The sequence below is a fragment of the Leptodactylus fuscus genome, chromosome 2 (assembly GCF_031893055.1).
Source record: "Leptodactylus fuscus isolate aLepFus1 chromosome 2, aLepFus1.hap2, whole genome shotgun sequence".
Taxonomy (NCBI): Eukaryota; Metazoa; Chordata; class Amphibia; order Anura; family Leptodactylidae; genus Leptodactylus; species Leptodactylus fuscus.
The window spans coordinates 170,796,036-170,817,163 of record NC_134266.1 but is presented as its reverse complement, the minus strand read 5'-3'; the positions used below and the strand labels follow the sequence as shown (position 1 = coordinate 170,817,163).

The 21,128-nt window shown below is 44.4% G+C and overlaps 1 protein-coding gene across 1 annotated transcript in view; it reads left to right on the top strand.

Annotated features, from left to right (window-relative positions):
* Positions 1-21,128, top strand: part of LOC142195376 (sodium/hydrogen exchanger 2-like) — a 67,924-nt gene that overhangs the window by 15,404 nt on the left and 31,392 nt on the right. The window contains exon 3 of the mRNA XM_075265119.1: positions 17,816-18,066. Coding sequence (XP_075121220.1) covers positions 17,816-18,066 — 251 coding nt within the window. The remainder of the gene's footprint in view (positions 1-17,815; positions 18,067-21,128) is intronic.

Sequence of the window (21,128 nt, the reverse complement as noted above, 5' to 3'; positions counted from 1 at the left end):
CACAATAAGTCATCTGAGGAAGTTTCATTTGGCCGGTGCCAATTTGCTCTCTTTAGTTGCCTGTTTTCTGTAGAAATTATGGAAAGAACACAAACATTCAATGAAAAGAAGCTTGAAGCTCCTCGACTCCAATGCCAACATCTGAAATGGGGACCCTTCTTACCTTGTGCCATTGAAAATTAATGTCTAATGCTTTGATCACTTTTATTCAAATTTTTATCAGGGGCAAAACAGTGGACGTTTTCAGACACAGGGATACCTAATGAGTATGTGTTTCACAGTATTTAAGTACTATGTGATTTGAATTTTTAATATTTTTTTTTCTTTTTCTTTTTTTTGCATTTATTAGACCCCTTAATGGTACCCCTGGGGGTCTGATCACTAATGCATTGTAATGCACTGCAAAATATTGGCATTTGTTTGGTAGGCTATATAAAACATCCTTCCATACAAATGAATGGCAGACAAGCCTGGGAGCCTTCAAAAGGCTCCCGGCCAGTGGCGTAACTACCGCCATAGCAGCAGAGGCAGCTGCCACAGGGCCCAGTGACAGCCGCTACCGCTGCTATCATTATACTCAGGGGTCTTTTTCGGACCCCCGAGTATAATGATTGGCGGACCGGGAGAGGTAAGAAACATAAAAAACACTGTTATTTACCTCTCCACGATCCTGGCCAGGCCTCCTTCCTTGTTGTCCGACATCACATGAACCCGGCCTGCGTTCCGGGTCATGTGACGCCCGACGTCATTGCAGAAGGACAGCAGCGGAGGCCGACAGCGTAGGAGCCGGGGGACAGGTAAGAAACAGTAGTTTTTTATCGGGAGTCTGCTGAACAATCTATCAAGGCGGATGTCCCTGTTTTAAATTGAAATAGAAGGTATATTGGAAAATTGTCTAACTTTGCATTATACAAACAATAAAATGTATTTGCTGAAACAGGACAACCCCTATAAGTTTACATCAACTAGTACATATGGCCCAACGCCTTTTTGTTTGTAGCATTTTGGTGGCGTTTTTTTTTTTTTTGGGGGGGGGGGGTAGTAGCGTGTTTTACAAAATGAAGCATGCTCAATATGCAGTATAGCGTCTTCATTTTTTTTTCTTCCATAGGTTTCTCAATAGGACTTGAAAATGACTGAAGAAACTCTTGAAATTCTTGTACAATTCAATGAAAACTGCTTTAAATTCATGGCGTGTTTAAAAGCATAAACATAGGTGGAGAAAAGGGTGTATGTGAAGGAAGACTTAAAAAAGGTGGCTTTAGAAGTCATATTAAATTTAGTTTCCCATTATTTCCACTTTTACTTGTTTGCTTATCTGAGTTTGACCTGATGCATTGTGATAGAGATTTGGGTATGCTGAGTAAGGAAGAGCGCCTACTGAGACGTTATACAATGGACTTCTTGTTCTTTACCCTGAAAGCCTTTTAGATTGTACTGCGTTCTGGTTTATCCACTGCTTGCACTCATTGCACTGTATTATTTTGTCCTAATGTAATTTTAGTGTAATTACAGATTTTTCAGAGAAAAAAATTAAATAAGTAAAATGCATTTAACTCCTTCAATACCAAGCTTGTTTTAGCCTTTGTTTTTTATTTTCCTCAATATTTTTTCGTACTTCAGCATAGCTGTTGAGATCTTATTTTGTGGAAGCAGTTGTTAGGGCATCATTTTGAAGTATACATGCTTTAGCATTTCTTTTATTTTACTTATCTGGAGCAATCCAAGAAAAATACTATTGCATCTATTTCAGATCTTTAGATTAGTCCAACTGTGATTAGGCCTGGTTCACATCTACTTTCGGTATTCCATTCGGAGAATCCGCATAGGGACCCACCTAAATGGAATATCAAACGTATTGACAAATGGTGATCTGATAAAAGCACACGGACCCTATAGACTAGAATAAGGTCTGTGTGTTTTCTGTGCAGAGTACGCATGGAACATGCGGAGAGAAAAGTACATGAACTACTTTCCTCTCCACATGATTTGTGCGGACACTGCGCAGAAAACACACAGATCCCATTATAGTCTATGGGGTCCGTGTGCTTTCATTGCTCACCGCTTGTCAATACGTTTGGTATTCCATTCAAGGGCTCCCCATGCGGATTCTCCAAATGGAATACTGAACGCAGATGTGAAACAGGCCTTAGACTACCAAATTGTTAGTCTTCTTGTTCAGACTGGCCATTGTGTAAGCACAAGCTCACCTCAATGTCACCAGAAAGTCAGTGAATGGAAAGATTGCCATTACTGCATAAACAGAATAGTTATATACTACAGGTTACTAAACCGTCTGTAAAATGATAGCAGAACTCAGGAAGAGAGGACTTGGCTATGATTCAGCTCGAAACTTACATAATCTTACAAGTCTCTAATAGAAGCAAACTGTACTGTATATCAAAGAATTACCCCTTTGTTAGCTATGTATGCTTTTAACATACTGGAGGGACACTTTATATGCCCTATATAATGAAATGATCATTACTTTGCTTCCTAAAATATCCTTAATGCTGCCTACAAGTGTAAAGTACTCACACAGGTCAACTAAAGATGGGTATTAACAAAATGATCAAGGATTTCATTTGTGATGAGCAAGAGGTAATACAAGAACATATTCTAAGTATTTCCCTTTAGTGCAATAAGTCATGAAGTATAGACCTTACAACAGGAGCAAGCTTAATAACTAGAGATGAGCGAACACTAAAATGTTCGAGGTTCGAAATTCGATTCGAACAGCCGCTCACTGTTTGAGTGTTCGAATGGGTTTCGAACCCCATTATAGTCTATGGGGAACATAAACTCGTTAAGGGGGAAACCCAAATTCGTGTCTGGAGGGTCACCAAGTCCACTATGACACCCCAGGAAATGATACCAACACCCTGGAATGACACTGGGACAGCAGGGGAAGCATGTCTGGGGGCATAAAAGTCACTTTATTTCATGGAAATCCCTGTCAGTTTGCGATTTTCGCAAGCTAACTTTTCCCCATAGAAATGCATTGGCCAGTGCTGATTGGCCAGAGTACGGAACTCGACCAATCAGCGCTGGCTCTGCTGGAGGAGGCGGAGTCTAAGATCGCTCCACACCAGTCTCCATTCAGGTCCGACCTTAGACTCCGCCTCCTCCGGCAGAGCCAGCGCTGTTTGGACGAAGGCTGGCCAATGCATTCCTATGCGAATGCAGAGACTTAGCAGTGCTGAGTCAGTTTTGCTCAACTACACATCTGATGCACACTCGGCACTGCTACATCAGATGTAGCAATCTGATGTAGCAGAGCCGAGGGTGCACTAGAACCCCTGTGCAAACTCAGTTCACGCTAATAGAATGCATTGGCCAGCGCTGATTGGCCAATGCATTCTATTAGCCCGATGAAGTAGAGCTGAATTGTGTGTGTTAAGCACACACATTCAGCACTGCTTCATCACGCCAATACAATGCATTAGCCAGTGCTGATTGGCCAGAGTACGGAATTCGGCCAATCAGCGCTGGCTCTGCTGGAGGAGGCGGAGTCTAAGGTCGGACCTGAATGGAGACTGGTGTGGAGTGATCTTAGACTCCGCCTCCTCCAGCAGAGCCAGCGCTGATTGGCCGAATTCCGTACTCTGGCCAATGCATTCTATTAGCCCGATGAAGTAGAGCTGAATGTGTGTGCTAAGCACACACATTCAGCACTGCTTCATCACGCCAATACAATGCATTAGCCAGTGCTGATTGGCCAGAGTACGGAATTCGGCCAATCAACGCTGGCTCTGCCGGAGGAGGCGGAGTCTAAGGTCGGACCTGAATGGAGTCCTGAACGTACTCTGGCCAATCAGCACTGGCTAATGCATTGTATTGGCGTGATGAAGCAGTGCTGAATGTGTGTGCTTAGCACACACATTCAGCTCTACTTCATCGGGCTAATAGAATGCATTGGCCAATCAGCGCTGGCCAATGCATTCTATTAGCTTGATGAAGCAGAGTGTGCACAAGGGTTCAAGCGCACCCTCGGCTCTGATGTAGCAGAGCCGAGGGTGCACAAGGGTTCAAGTGCACCCTCGGCTCTCCTACATCAGAGCCGAGGGTGCGCTTGAACCCTTGTGCAGCCTCAGCTCTGCTACATCAGAGCCGAGGGTGCGCTTGAACCCTTGTGCACACTCTGCTTCATCAAGCTAATAGAATGCATTGGCCAGCACTGATTGGCCAGAGTACGGAATTTGGCCAATCAGCGCTGGCCAATGCATCCCTATGGGAAAAAGTTTATCTCACAAAAATCACAATTACACACCCGATAGAGCCCCAAAAAGTTATTTTTAATAACATTCCCCCCTAAATAAAGGTTATCCCTAGCTATCCCTGCCTGTACAGCTATCCCTGTCTCATAGTCACAAAGTTCACATTCTCATATGACCCGGATTTGAAATCCACTATTCGTCTAAAATGGAGGTCACCTGATTTCGGCAGCCAATGACTTTTTCCAATTTTTTTCAATGCCCCCAGTGTCGTAGTTCCTGTCCCACCTCCCCTGCGCTGTTATTGGTGCAAAAAAGGCGCCAGGGAAGGTGGGAGGGGAATCGAATTTTGGCGCACTTTACCACGCGGTGTTCGATTCGATTCGAACATGGCGAACACCCTGATATCCGATCGAACATGTGTTCGATAGAACACTGTTCGCTCATCTCTATTAATAACCTATCATAAATGCTGAGGAATCCATTTCTAACTCCTAATAAACCACTAGGCTTTATTATCTCACATGAAGATCTAGTAATGCAGTTACTTATATTAGAATGCTAACACCAAGCTATAAATACTAAGTGCTGACTATCCTAACACATTAAATTTAGCAGGACAGTCCAAACATCTAATGACTATAGAGACCTCCGACATGATCAAACACAGCCTATATTATATTTCTACAGGAGATAAGCCCGCGCCAGAGGTTTTTGGCAGTGGCATACTCTCCTCTATTGATCTATTGATTAACACATACACACTCCACCAAGATAAGTGTATAACCAGGTCCGAAAGAGTATCTGTCAGCTAAACAAGGCCAACACCTATCTCATGTGTATATACTTCCAACTCTTGGTTACTGAGTGACCACTGAATATGGATTCCAATGTTTGGCTATCAGAAAAGATGGAGGGATAGATTAGTACAGGCAACTAAATGATGGAATCTCCTATTCCGTCTTACCTTTAATCCAGCCCAGTGTCCATTATCCAGTTATAGTGTAGATTATCACTGGTATACTATTTACTTATGTTTATATATCACTGGTATACATATAGCTTACTAAACAAAGATCTGCAGATGACATGCATCAGATATACTGGTCACCCTATTATTAGTAGCCCTCTAAAAAGCTAATTATAATTGGGTTGAGCTAACCAAACTGTTGTATCTGAGAGATACTGAATAGAGATGAGCGAACAGTGAAATATTTGAGATTCGATATTCGTTTCGAGTAGAGCCTTAATATTCAACTACTCGATCAAATATCGAATCCCATTATAGTCTATGGGAAAAAAATGCTCGTTTCAGGGGATAATCAGTATTCAACTAAAGGAGAGTCACCAAGTCCACGAGTAGCAGGAGGAGAGTGTTTAGGAGGAGCACTGTGCATTTAAAGCGGACGGACCCCATTATAGTCTATGGGGTCCATGCACTTTAACTGCACAGCGCTTGCAGTTGCGCTGATAAAAAGTCAGCTCCCTCGTAACCGCAAGCTGCCAGCTCTCCTGACTAGCAAGGACAAGCCTGATGCAGAACCAGTGTTGATTTGCTGCAGGCTCGTCTTTGCTAGCCAGGTGAGCTGGCAGCTTGCTATTATGAGGGATCTGACTCTCTTTCTCATTGGCATGAATTGACCCACGTTGATTGGCCAGTGTACAGCATTTGGCCAATTAACGCTGGTCCTGCCGGAGGCTCGTCTGTGAGGAGGCAGAGTCTAAAATAGGACCACAAAGGAGACTGCTGTGGTCCGATCTTAGACTCCGCCTCCTCACAGAGGAGCCTCCAGCAGAACCAGCGTTGATTGGCCGAATGCTGCACACTGGCCAATCAACGCTGGTCAATTCATTCCTATGAGAAAAAGTAAGCTCGCTCATAACAGCAAGCTGTCAGCTCTCCTGACTAGCAAGGACGAGCCTGCTGCAGAACCAGCATTGATTTGCCGAATGCTATACAGTGTATAGCATTTGGCCAATCAACGCTGGCTCTGAATCAAATATTTATTGCGAGTAGTATTCGATCGAGTACGAATATTTCGAATACCGTAGTATTCAATCGAATACCTACTCGATCGAACACTACTCGCTCATCTCTAATACTGAACTTCACAAGGAATTTCATTCAGTAATACAGATACCGGTAAATATATGTGTATGTGAATAAGGTATTCACTGCTATATAGTGATCACAAGAAATACTTGACATTCCTTTGTGTGAAAGTATGTATAAAGTATGTTTGAGCAGTTAAAAGCAGAAAGTTCCTGGTTAAAGGACAGCAAAAGTTCTTCTAGTAATTTACAGCAAGTTCATCAATATGAACTGTACATTTCCAGAAGCTTCTGCTGCTGGAAATATACAGTGTATGGGGTGAGAGCAGAAGACTTTGTACACCCTTGTAGTGGCTGTACCCGTTTATTGCAGCTCTGCTCCTTTCATGTCCACTAACCCCAGGCATTTTATATTCCATTAGAAAACTGGGTAGATGCTAGAATGGAGTGGGTAAAATCAGGTGCTGCCTGGTATGCTGTGGATTCAGTAGGTGACATTGCCTCCCTTGACTATTAATATGAAGCACCACTGCTGTAGCCTCATCAAACCAGGCGGGTTAGAGTGCATATAGGAGAGGCATAGTTAGCATCTACATCAGTGGTTGGCAACCCCTGTCATATGAGGCATATTTCGCTGGCATGACAGCTGGAGTCCCTGAGGGGATGGCACTTGGGAGAACTCATCCAGTAGGTACACAAAACGGACAGCATTCGGGAAAACTCACCCAGTTTCATTTGGATTAAACTTGTCTGAAATTAAACTGCTACTATACTCTGGGGTTTGAAGAGAGATCCAGGGGAGGTGAAAAACACAAAAAAATTTTACTCAACTTCGCTGGACTCCTGTGCGATTCCTTGTTCTCTTCGGTGCTTCTGTCTGATACCAGAGACTGCTGATAAGGCATCAAGGATTATGTCAGCGTCATGGTGCATAATGACGCCATACATGAAAGTTTGCCTAGCCCTTCTCTAAACAACAATGCAACACTCAAAATGCTGAAGATTTGGATGCGTTAGCAGTGCCAGACGACAGTCCTGGAGTTGAGACCGCACCACCTACCAGATCCACGACACTTCTTGTTCTGTCCCCACATGAGGCGAATGAAGATGTGGCAGGTGGATAGGGGCTGGGAGAGGTCCTACCTTCGTTTCCTCAATGCAGGGCAGACAGGACCATGTTGCTCAGCGTCCGGAGAGATGATGCACATCAGGAATGGTGAAGTTCAGGCTTGTTTATTTGGAAGACTGGACATACAGCATATTATGGTAATGCAGCACTTCTCCAGGAATACAGGTGTAACAAGCAGGATGGTACAGCAAGTGTGAGCAACTAGTAATTGTGTGTATGGTCGAAAACTGATGCCTTCTGCTGCTCAGTCCAAGGGTGTCTCTCCCAGAGAAAATGGAGACTAATGATAAGTGAAAACAGGAAACAGTTACCCTGAACCAGGAAGTGAAGGCATGTACAGAATTAACTACAGGCTGTCATACAGAAAAAGGACAGCAGGTGGCAGCATGGAATACAAAGAATACAATCTATGTGTGAACGGTATGACTATATCTAGATGAAACAGCACACTCCCCGTCTGAAATTCCGTAAGGGATTTCACTATATATTTTTTTAAAGTCCAATAACCTAGAAAACAAACACAAATATGCATACAATATAATAATAACTTCAAACGAGGTAGATGACAGGCAGTTCCTGAGATAATCCAAAGATACCCATCTTCGGATCGGAGAAGCCGCACTAGGCCAAACTATCTCCGACCCAGTTGTAATCCAAAGAACGAAGTATTAGGGTAGTGTTCTGTTCATGGTTCATCCTACCGGAATGTCCTCAACTGGTAGTGAGTGGTTTATGGCAAACGTGCCAACCGTGACAGTCTTTGTCTCCATGTGAGTTGTTATAAGATCTCGCAATGTGGACTAACCTTGCTATAGATTTGGCAAGTTTCATCCAATTGGAGAAGTGTTCAAAGCGCTGGCAACCGAGGTTGGAAGTTGTTTTAGTGTTCGTTGTCAAAGCACTAACCTCGGAGCGGACTTCTGGGTCACCATCCGGATCCTGAATGCTGAAGACTTCCTGGACACATTCACTTCCCTTCTGTTCCAACAGAAACTTAGGACCTGAAAGCCAAGAAGAGTTAGCGAAGGAACTTATAGACATACGTCTAGTGGCATGGTCAGCTGGATTAAGTTCGGATGGGATATAGTACCATTGTTCGGGCTTGGAAGATCTCCTTATTCTCTCAATGCGGTTACTGACGTACACATAGAAGCGCCTTGTTTGGTTGTAGATGTAACCTAAGACAATCTTACTGTCACTGTAGTATTGTACGTTATCTATGTTGACGTCCAGTTCGTGCTGTATAAAGTCTGCGAGTTCTACTGCAAGCACGGTCCCACAGAGCTCAAGCCTGGGAATAGTGTGTTCAGGCTTGGGAGCTAACTTAGCTTTGCCGAAAACGAACCCAACGTGATCTTGATTGTCGGGTCCCGTTACCTTCAGATAGGCAACTGCTGCAATGGCCTCCATGGATGCATCCGAGAACACATGAAGTTCCCTTCTAGTGCTAGCAGCGAGTGAGGTTCTGGCGTAACATCTTGGTATATGGATTTCATCCAAGGCACACAAAGATTGTTTCCAGGTTTCCCATTTTGATTCCTTATCAGGGGGAAGTGGGGCATCCCAGTCTTTGACTGTTTCGGAAAGTTGTCGCAGAAGAGATTTACCTTGTATGGTTATTGGTGCTACGAATCCCAGCGGGTCGTATAAGCTATTCACCACTGACAGGACACCACGTTTAGTGAATGGTTTATCTGCGCAATTGATTTGGAAACTAAAGGTATCGGCTGACAGGTTCCACCTCAAGCCTAGGCTTCTCTGCACAGGCGGACAATCTGATCCCAGGTCTATGTCCTTGAATACTGGAGCGTAGTCGCTCGACTCAAAGGCTCTCATGACAGCCGGGCTGTTTGAAGCAATTTTGTGCAGTCTAAGATTAGCTCGGTACAGCATACCTTGGGTCCTCTTGAGTAGGTCGATCGCCGCTTCTTCTGTGGGTAGAGATTTTAGTCCATCATCTACATAGAAGTCTTTCTCTACAAAGTCTCTGGCATCTATTCCATATTCGGACTCTCCTTCTTGTGCGGTTCTCCGCAGACCATAGGTTGCCACTGCGGGGGAAGGGCTGTTCCCGAATACGTGCACCCTCATGCGATACTCCACCATCTCTTTGTTGGGGTCATTGTCCTTGTACCACAGGAACCTGAGGAAATTCCTATGGTCCTCTCTGACTATGAAACAGTGAAACATCTGTTCAATGTCAGCGGTGATGGCAATGGGCTCTTTCCGGAACCTCATCAACACTCCTACTAGGTTATTTGTTAGATTAGGACCTGTGAGGAGGACATCGTTGAGAGATACGCCTTGATGTTTGGCACTTGAATCAAAGACAACTCTAATTTGCCTAGGTTTCCGTGGTTGATACACTCCGAATGAGGGTAGGTACCAGCACTCTTCATTTTCCTTTAAGAGAGGCGCTGGCTCCGCATGGTTATTCCGGAATATTTTGCTCATAAAGGTGATAATGTGTTCTTTCATCTCCGGTTTGTTGCTAAGTGTACGCTGGAGGGAGTTGAATCTGGACAAGGCTTGTTCACGATTATTTGGAAGTCTTACCCTGGTGGCTCGGAAGGGTAAGGGAAAAACCCAGTGATTAGTCTTGTCCTTAAGGAACTCATTGTCCATTATCCTGACAAATTCCTTGTCTTCCATTGATGGGGCTACCTTGTTGTCATCCTTAGTTGTATGAAACACTGATTTTCCCAAGTTGTCTGCATAGGGAGAAGGAATGGCATCAGGTAGTTGTACGGGATCCGGAGGTTTCTCTTTCACATCATAGTGACGAGGGCATGGTTTGCAGAAAGTAGTTCGACCGTCCCGGCGTACATAGGTCTTAAAGGAATCAACACTTGTTCGGTCCAAGCACACATTTCCTATGATTACCCACCCTAAGTCGAGTCTCTGTGCATAGGGGGCGTGGTCAGGACCATTGCACTGTTGGCGGACCTTATGTATCCTTAAGTTGTCTCTGCCAAGCAGAAGTAGGATTTCAGCATTTGTATCCATAGGTGGGATAACGTTGACTAGGTGCCTTAGGTGTGGTTGATGGAACGCAGCTTCTGGGGTAGGAATCTCATCCCTTTGGTTTGGTATTTGATCGCATTCAATTAGCGTAGGTAGGGGTATTTCTACGCCTCCATTGATGGGAGAAGCGATGAAACCTTGTGCCCTCCTGCCACTAGTTTCTATGCGGCCTGAGCAAGTGTTCAGAGTGTAGGGCATCGCTGGTCCTTTGATTCCAAAGACTTCAAAGAACTTAGGTCCAGCTAGGGATCGATTGCTCTGATCATCAATGATGGCATACATTTTTACTGCATTCTCTGGTTGCCCTTCTGGATAAACTCTGATTAGGCATATCCTAGCACAACATTTATCACTTTGGCTCTCCCCACATACTTCTGAGCATGAGCAGGAGACCACTGTGGTAGACTTGGTGTTAGCCTGTGGCTCCCCGCCATGGTTTGTAGCCGGACTAGAGGAAACTGCGACTGCTGGATCACTGGTGGCTGAGGTTGGATGCAAAGCTGATGGGTGTTTGTCACTATGACACTCTTCACACTTAATGGCAGATTTGCAGTCCTTGGCCATGTGTTCTAAAGAGGCGCAGCACTTGAAACACACCCCAAGTTCACTGAGTATTTTGTTGCGCTCCAGCATAGTTTTGGACCTGAAGCCTCTACATTTGTTCAACGAGTGTGGTTTTTTGTGAATGGGACACTCACGATTGAAAGATTTATCTCTTGAGGAAACAGTGCGCTGTTTATCAGTGGGTACCGCAGGTAGTGGCAGGTTAGTCTTTCTGACACTTACACTGCTCTTCAAATCCTTGCGTTTATGTGTGACGCTTTCATACCTTGGTGAGGATGTTGCTGTGGCTGCGGTGTTAGACTCCAGGAAGTCTAGGCTAGGGTCATTCCTCATTTGGGCCTGTTCGTCGATGAACTTGCAGAATTGAATGAATGGAGGAAAGGTGACATCATGTGACCGTTTGTACCTGGAGACACATACCGCCCACTTCTCTTGCAGACTATGTGGCAGCTTTGAGACGATTGGGTTCACCCCATGGGCGGTGTCTAGGTAGCACAATCCAGACAGACGAGGATCCTTTTTTGCAAGTTCCAGCTCCATAAGCAGATCACTCAAGTCCAGAAGCTTTTGGGCTTCCTTAAGGTTGATCCTTGGAACATTTTGCAGTCTCTTGAATAGGGACCTTTCTATGGCTTCAGCGCTACCATAGGTTCTTTCGAGTCTTAGCCAAGCAGCAGCGAGACCTGATTCCGCTTGCCCCACATAGACGGTCCGAAGGCTTTTGATACGGTTTGAGGAGTCAGGACCCAACCATTTAACCATAAGGTCGAGCTCCTGTTCCGCAGATAGGTTGAGGTCAGCAATGGCGGCCTTGAAGGTAGCCTTCCAGGCTCTGTAGTTCTCTGCACAATCATCAAACTTTGAGAGGCTGGTACTGATCAGCTCTCTGCTCACCATAAACCTGGCAAATTCAGACATATCTGATCCTTCACTCCTTGTTGCCGCGTTAGCTTGTGGTGCTCCTTGGGCGTATAAGCTGTGTGGCGTGAAAGGGTGAATTGCTCCTGGGTAGAATGATGTCGCTGCAGGGTTGAGCTGTGGTTTAACCTCTGGAGATTTCGATGACTGCGGCTTGAACTGTGGAGATGGGCTGGAATGCGTGTTGTGGTCATCTTGTGATGATTGCTGCTCCTGAGGGGACACATTATGGCATTGGTCTTGGGTCTCTGCAGATGCTGTGGGTAACACTGGCACCGTAGGTTGGGCTGACTTGGATGTTTCCACATTGTCGGGTAGAATGTCACTGGAGAAGGCATGTTCTGCAGATATCTGTCTCTGTACGTAGACTCTGGTACGAACAGCTGGATCATCTTCTTCCAGTGGTAGTAGGCAAATTGGGTCGAGGTTTTGCTTCAAAGCTTGCTCGAGTATTGTTACTTCAGCTAATGCGATTTTTTCCTCCATTTCTGTTTGAAGGATCTTTGCTTTGGCTTCTGCCTCTGCCTCTGCCATTGCTTTCTTGGCTTCTGCCTCTGCCATTGCTTTCTTGGCTTCTGCCTCTGCCATTGCTTTCTTGGCTTCTGCTTCCGCCTCTGCTTTCTTGGCTTTTGCCTCTGCCTCTGCTTTCTTTTCTGCGTAGGAACGTCTTAGTTTGGATCGCTCTGCGTTTAAACGAGCCTCTAGAATTCTGTCGCTGAGGGCAGAAGTTCTTGAGCAGGATGATCTGTATGATCGAGAAGAGTGCTTGGATGAGCCTGACCTGTTAGATCTAGCTTCTTGCAGATAAGTGATACGGAGCTCTGCTTTATCTTTGGCGTCTTGCACAGCAGCGTCCCTTTCTCTGTTTGTGGAATCTGCTTTGCTTAGCTCTGATAAGGCGTCGTCAATATTAGAGTCTTTTAGGAAGGCAGCATACCTTGTGGATAACCTCTTGTACCTTCCATGGGTCGTATCTAGCCGTTTTATAGTGTCCTGTAGACTAGCTGCATCATTTTTGTGGCGTTGGATGCTTGACATGAGGGAGGTGACTCGTTCCCATAGGTCATGCAGGTTGTCATTGAACTCATCCTTCATGTAATGGTAGTTCTCGAGGACCTTTACGGTTGGCTTAAGAGAGCGTACAGGTCGTGAGTCTTGGCCTGCTTCTGGTGCTGACTCTACTTCCCGTTCCTCATGGTAAGTAGTATCGGGCTGTATTTGCTCTGTTTCAACACTGGGAGACAATGCAGAGTCCTTTTCGGCCATTTTGGTTTAAGGTGCGCTGTCTCTTTAAGAAACTGGACTTTTGAATTGGGGCCTGGAAACCGCAGTGCAGCTTAGTTAAGGTGTTCTGACAAGATTCCCAAGCTGTTTTTGGAGAATCGTGGGGTATTGCAGTCCGACAATCTGCATCAATGTTGTATAACATACAGAGAGTCTCTATACACAATGCAGACTAGGGTGACACTGCAGACAGTTTCTTAGCAGAGCAGAGTTGTGATATATGGGCAGGCAGAGGGGTTACTACAGGTTGGGGCCGGGCTTTAAGGCAGTTTTCGACTGTTCTGTCCCCACATGAGGCGAATGAAGATGTGGCAGGTGGATAGGGGCTGGGAGAGGTCCTACCTTCGTTTCCTCAATGCAGGGCAGACAGGACCATGTTGCTCAGCGTCCGGAGAGATGATGCACATCAGGAATGGTGAAGTTCAGGCTTGTTTATTTGGAAGACTGGACATACAGCATATTATGGTAATGCAGCACTTCTCCAGGAATACAGGTGTAACAAGCAGGATGGTACAGCAAGTGTGAGCAACTAGTAATTGTGTGTATGGTCGAAAACTGATGCCTTCTGCTGCTCAGTCCAAGGGTGTCTCTCCCAGAGAAAATGGAGACTAATGATAAGTGAAAACAGGAAACAGTTACCCTGAACCAGGAAGTGAAGGCATGTACAGAATTAACTACAGGCTGTCATACAGAAAAAGGACAGCAGGTGGCAGCATGGAATACAAAGAATACAATCTATGTGTGAACGGTATGACTATATCTAGATGAAACAGCACACTTCTGATTTAAAACACTCCATTCTAGTCTCAACTAAAATTCTGTCTATGTGCTGAATTCAGAACACTTTCAGTTTTTTTGGTATCTTCCCATGTTGTAAGGATATTGGGGCTTTTAATTTTGGCTATCACTTTACTATCAGATGAGCCAGCCTTATAGCTCAGTGTCATTTCTGAGCAGTGGGTAATGTCCTCCCTGACAGTACAATTGTATTGTCTAGCATTATGAAGGGAATGGTCTCTACCACCCAGTGATGACGCTGAGCTGCAAAGATCGCCTGCCTGACAGTACAGTGATATTGGTACGTAATACTAACCACCAATATCTCTGCGACTGGGAAACTACACAGAAAAGATAAAGTGCCCTGAATACAGGTCATGGACAGATTCTAATTATGTATTTTAAGCCTTCTAATGAAGAATATTGTGCCCATACATCAGGATATATAGTAAATGCATACTGTGCATTATATGTACTGGTATATAGCACTTGTATATAGCAGGTGACAGCTAATTAATAATTAATTATACAAGTGTGAATCAGAAGACACAGTCACCAAATGTTCCTAAGATAAAAATGTTATAAGTGCAAGGGTGCGAGTGAAATCGCTTTACACCGTGATAACATCTGCCTGCTGCAAACAGGTTGGACCAGGAGCAATACGGTTTTATATGAAATATGCACATAGATTAATAATAAATATATTTACCCCCTTCTTGGTGTTTTCTGGGGTAAAAAAACAACGCTAGCAGTTAACGCTAAGCATAAATACCATTTCACTTGGCCATAACTTTTGTCTCCCTATCTTATAAAAATGAATTCTTGTCTGTCTGTCTGTCCGTCTGTCTGTCTGTACTCTAATGCGAACCAAACGACTCGACCGATCTTCACCAAATTTGGTACAGAGATACTTCAGGTATCCGGGAAGGTTTAAGACAAGACTCCAACTCGCTCGGACGTACCGTTGCTGAGATACAGCATTCCAAATACAGTGCCCCCCCCCCCCCTTAGCCAATACAAACCTGCAAGTCTTTCACTCATATTCCAACTGCAATACACACGGTCACTCCACATACACAACCCAACACTGATATCCAAACTGAGATACACGCGTCAGAGGATTAGATACACAGATCAGCACACAGTATCACATGCCAGAGGATTAGATACACGGGTCTGCACACAGTCCCACACACCAGAGGATTAAATACGCATTTCTGCACACAGTTCCACACACTGAAGGATTTGATACGTGCATTTGCACACGGTTTCACATGCCAAAGGATTAGATACAGGCGTCTACACACAGTTCCACACTCCAGAGGATTAGATACGTGCGTCTGCACACATTTGTACACGCCATAGGATTAGATACAGGCGTCTACACACAGTTCCACACTCCAGAGGATTAGATACGTGCGTCTGCACACATTTGTACACGCCATAGGATTAGATACACGCGTCTGCACACAGTTCCACATTCCAGAGGATTAGATATGCGCATCTGCACACAGTTCCACATTCCAGAGGATTAGATATGCACGTCTGCACACAGTATCACACGGGGGAAGATTAGATACGCGCGTCTACACACAGTACTACATGCCATAGGATTAGATACGCGCATCTGCACACAGTACCACATTCCGGGGGATTGGATACGCGCGTCTACACACAGTTCCACACGCCGTAGGATTAGATACGTGCCTCTTCACACAATACCATACAGGGGAGGATTAGATACACGTGTCTTCACATAGTTGTACACGCCATAGGATTAGATACACGGGTCTGCACACAGTCCCACACACCAGAGGATTAAATACGCACTTCTGCACACAGTACCACATGCCATAGGATTAGATACGTGCGCCTGCACACGGTTCCACATGCCGAAGCATTAGATACAGGCGTCTACACACAGTTCCACACTCCAGAGGATTAGATACACAGATCAGCACACAGTATCACACGCCAGAGGATTAGATACACGGGTCTCCACACAGTCTCACACACCAGAGGATTAAATACGCATTTCTGCACACAGTTCCACACACTGAAGGATTTGATACACGCGTCTGCACACGGTTCCACATGCCAAAGGATTAGATACAGGTGTCTACACACAGTTCCACACTCCAGAGCATTAGATACGTGTGTCTTCACACATTTGTACACGCCATAGGATTAGATACACGCGTCTGCACAGAATACCACATGCTGTAAGATTAGATGCACGCGTCTACACACAGTTCCACATTCCAGAGGATTAGATACGCGCGTCTGCACACAGTTGTACACGCCATAGGATTAGATACACGCGTCTGCAGACAGTACCATATGCAGTAGGATTAGATACGCGCGTCTACACAAAGTTCCACACGCCAAAGGATTAGATACGCGCCTCTTCACACAATACCACACTTTGGAGGATTAGATACGTGTCTCTGCACACAGTACCACAAGCCAGAGAATTAGATACGCGTCTCAGCACACAGTATCACACAGGGGAGGATTAGATACGCGTGTTTACACACAGTACCACATGGGGGAGGATTAGATACGCGCGTCTACACACAGTTCACATGCCATAGGATTAGATATGCGCATCTGCACACAGTACCACATGCCGGGGGATTGGATACACGCCTCTACACACAGTTCCACACGCCGTAGGATTAGATACGCGCCTCTTCACACAATACCACACAGGGGAGGATTAGATACACGTGTCTTCACACAGTTGTACACGCCATAGGATTAGATACACGCGTCTGCACACAGTACCACATGCCTTAGGATTAGATACACGCGTCTACACACAGTACCACATGCCGTAGGATTAGATACACGTGTCTACACACAGTTCCACACGCCGTAGGATTAGATACACGTGTCTACACACAGTTCCACACGCCGTAGGATTAGATACGCGCCTCTTCACACAATTCCACACGCCGTAGGATTAGATACGTGCCTCTTCACACAGTACCACACGGGGGAGGATTAAATACGTGCGTCTGCACACAGTACCACACGCCAGAGGATAAGATAAGCGTGTCTGCACACAGTACCACATGCCGTAGGATTAGATACCCACGTCTACACACAGTTCCACATGCCTTAGGATTAGATACGCGCCTTTTCACACAATACCACACAGGGGAGGATTAGATACGTGCATCTGCACACAGTACCACATGCCAGAGTATTAGATACGCGCATCTGCACATGGTACCGTACGCCAGAGTCATTAGATATGCGCGTCTGCACACAGTTTCACTTACTGGAGGATTAGATACGCGCCTCTTCACACAATACCACACGGGGAGGATTAGATATGTGCATCTGCACACAGTACCACACCAACAAGGATTGGATACTTGCATCTAAACACAGTACTACACGGGGAAGGATTAGATACAGCTTTACTCCAGGTATCCATAACAACTGATCACAGGTTTTTCACTGACATCCAAAATGAGATACACATAATCACATGACGCTTATAGTCATACACACAAACAACATACAAAATACACCAGTGCAAAATTGGACAATTCTAATGGGGCCACTACAAAAGCATAACATGTAATATACCCGTGCGAAGCCGGGTCCTCCCTCTAGTATTTTATATTTTTGTGTGGTGGATTTGGTATCATGATATATGTGTATATACATCATGTATAATTAATAGTTTTTAATTGGAAAGTGCTCTCATGGCGGTGGGCACATTTTTTTCATAGGTGCCAGAATAGTTTGTAGTTCGTAGCAGGATATACTATTGTTCGGTTGTATTTGCCTGGTTATATATGTTACTAGATATAATGCCGGTTTCCCTCTTTGTTTCTAGGTCCTGTATAATTTATTCAAATCATTCTGTTTGATGAAAACGATTGGGACAACCGACATCCTGTCTGGAGTGGCCAATTTCTTTGTGGTGGGAATAGGAGGTGTTTTAATTGGTCTCGTGCTTGGATTTGTAGCTGCCTTCACCACCCGATTCACCCGCAATATCCGTGTGATTGAGCCGCTCTTTGTCTTCCTTTATAGCTACCTGTCATACTTAACTGCAGAAATGTTCCACCTTTCAGGCATTATGGCGTAAGTTATACATCTATTCCATACTATTTCTATTAGACATTATTAAAGAGAGTTGACAACTATAAAAATGGCTTACTAATGTTCAAGATATTCAGATATGTTCCAGAATTTTTGGAAACAGAAATTCATTATTATTTTGCACAGTGGAGTAACTAGGAATGGTGGGGCCCCGTGGTGAACTTTTGACATGCCCCCCCCCCCCCCTTCCTGACTGACACCAAAGACCTTGACCGACTGACCTCCGCCGCATTCCTTCGCGCTCTATTATGCCCATAGTGGCCCCTACACATCATTATGCCCTATAATGAACACCCATGAACAATTATTATACTCTGGGGTCTTTTCAGACCCCAGAGTATAATAATTGGAGACCCTGAAGGTAACCGCTTTTTAATGCGTATAGGTTGCGTATGCGTATGGGGGTCCCAAGCAGACTTCATGAACGGAAACCTGAACGCAGATGTGAACTGGGCCTAAACATCACATTATAAAATACAATTCTAGTATGTATAATGGTAGACATGTATAGAAGCAAATACAGATAGATAGATAGATGATAGATAGATAGATAGATAGATAGATAGATAGATAGATAGATAGATAGATAGATAGATAGATTAGATTGATAGATAGATAGAAAGATAGATAGGAGTTAGATAGATAGATAGATAGATAGATAGATAGATAGATAGATAGACAGACAGACAGACAGACATTGATATGCTGTATATACTTACACATATACACATCTACTCACACACATACATTCATATACAACATACACACACACACACCTATCTACACACATACAGGACTCACACAGTATATAAGACATATAATGTAAACACATATACACATCTATACATATTTTATCCAAAATCCACACACTCCGATACTGAGGAGGGGGAGGGGCGGAACAGGAAGCTGCTGTGTGCGGAAGCTTTTACAAGAAGCATCTGCAGCCCTGCATCTAGTAGTGATTTATCTCCTGCCGATCTTCTCCTTATGGTAGGGAAGGTATGGGGCCCTTGAGGGTGTGGGGGTCCTGGGCAACTGCCCCCCCCCCCCAACGCCAGCCCTGGGGCCTGTTACCAGCCTATTAAGGAAAAATAAACCCGCAGGGGTAGCGGCTGTCGTCAGGCCCCTAATGTCCCGGGCCCTGTGGCAGCTGCTACCATGGTAGTTACGCCACTGATTTTGCAATATTTTTGGCATAAGATAGTTGCAATTTTGTGGTTTATGACGTATTATTTTTTGATGCATAGAAATGTGAGTGGTAAATAAAACGTAACCTTTATTAAATATTATAATTATTTCCATAAAATAGTATATAATTATGTTAATTGGACTGTGACATCAGTGTGATTCCCCCAAGTTCCTAAGTGTTGAATGTCATGCTATATGGTGACTTTAAAAGGGACAGTTCATGTATTGAATCCACCCAGGGTCCTTAAAATCCAGTATTCCTCCTCTGACCCTGGCTGCACTAAAAAAGGGCAATACAAAAATGCACTAGGTCTAGGTTGTTCTAGGGTATGGGGGCACTCGTCCACATTAGGGAGAGTGTTCGCCTACATAGGCAGTACGGAGACTTACAAGTCATTCCTGCTCCGCTAGGGATTATGGGTAAAAAATATGCAAATCTAGTCTCCTGGATGGAATTAGGAGAACAGAGTGCACTCTGTACACCACCCTATAGAGGGCAGCATCCTTAACATCATGAACGACTCAGTTATAAAGTCTTTTAATCATAATGTGGATTTAATTGCTAAATCAGTATTTCTGTCCCAAAAGGAACAGATTCCCAACTATGGACAGCGCTGTTTCGGCCTATTGGGCCATCCTCAGCATAGTGTAGGGATACTGATTTAGCATGGTGAGAGACTATAGACCAGGGTATGGGGGCACTCGTCCACATTAGGGAGAGTGTTCGCCTAATCAGAGTAATATCTTGGAGACTTAAAGAATCCACTCAAACATGAATGGATCGCTATGATGAACACGTCTTACTCTGGCCCTAGTTGCCTTGAAGCGGACAGCTCGAGGGTTCAGTGTAATTCTTCATGACCCCATCCATAATGGTAACTAGAAAGCTGAGGAGGTCACCCAGGTGTGAGTGGATTCCTGTGGTAAAGCCGATACTGACAACTCAATGATACAATGACCCTATTAACATGCTGAGTAGAACCCAGGTGTACGTAGATCCCTGTGGTACAGTTTCTCTGTAGCTGAATGATCTGCTGATACCCTACTAGTCAGGATCCAACGTATTTCCTTTATCAAGGTTCATGGTGCCAGGCCACCTGCCAGACTTCTCATGCTATCAAAGTCCCTGATGAATCTTGATACATGAAATGTGTCCGGATAAGAACTAGTAGGAACTAGTAGGACCTAATTGGGTCTCAGCAGATTGTTGAGCTGACTGTTTCAGGGCATCTAGGGTCAGAGAATGAAACTGTACCAAAGGGAGCCACTCATACCTGGGTAAATACCTCAAACCTTCTACTCCATAGAGGGTTCTTATAGATCATTGAGTTGTCCTTATCTGGGCAGTTAGGACCAGAGATGATACAGCTTCATCACAGGGATCCACTCTTACCTACAAGAAACCTTCAGAATTCTAGTTACCATTTTGAATACGGTCACATAGAGCTCCAGTGGACAGCTAATCTATTCTCTTCCATCAACCAAGACAAAAGACCAGAGACTTTATGAAGATTAGAGAAAACCTTTAACACTCTGAATTGTTTGCTAATTGTTTATACTTGCAAAAATGTTTAACTTTTAATTTTCTACAAAATTTTAATTAGCTCTGTTTATGGGAAAGCCCTTTTAAGAAGATAATCATGCTGTGGTATCATTGTACGTTGTACCGATATTGTAAATCATGATGTCATAATCTGTTTCTCTGATAATATCACCCAGAAACTGTAATGTCACCAGCTACTACTGTATATAATGTGGGGAGGAGCACGCTCAGGTTGCAGCCAAACTAACTAATACAATGAAGTGTTTTTGTAACAACCTTTCAATACCACTTGCAACTAAAATAGTCACAAGTG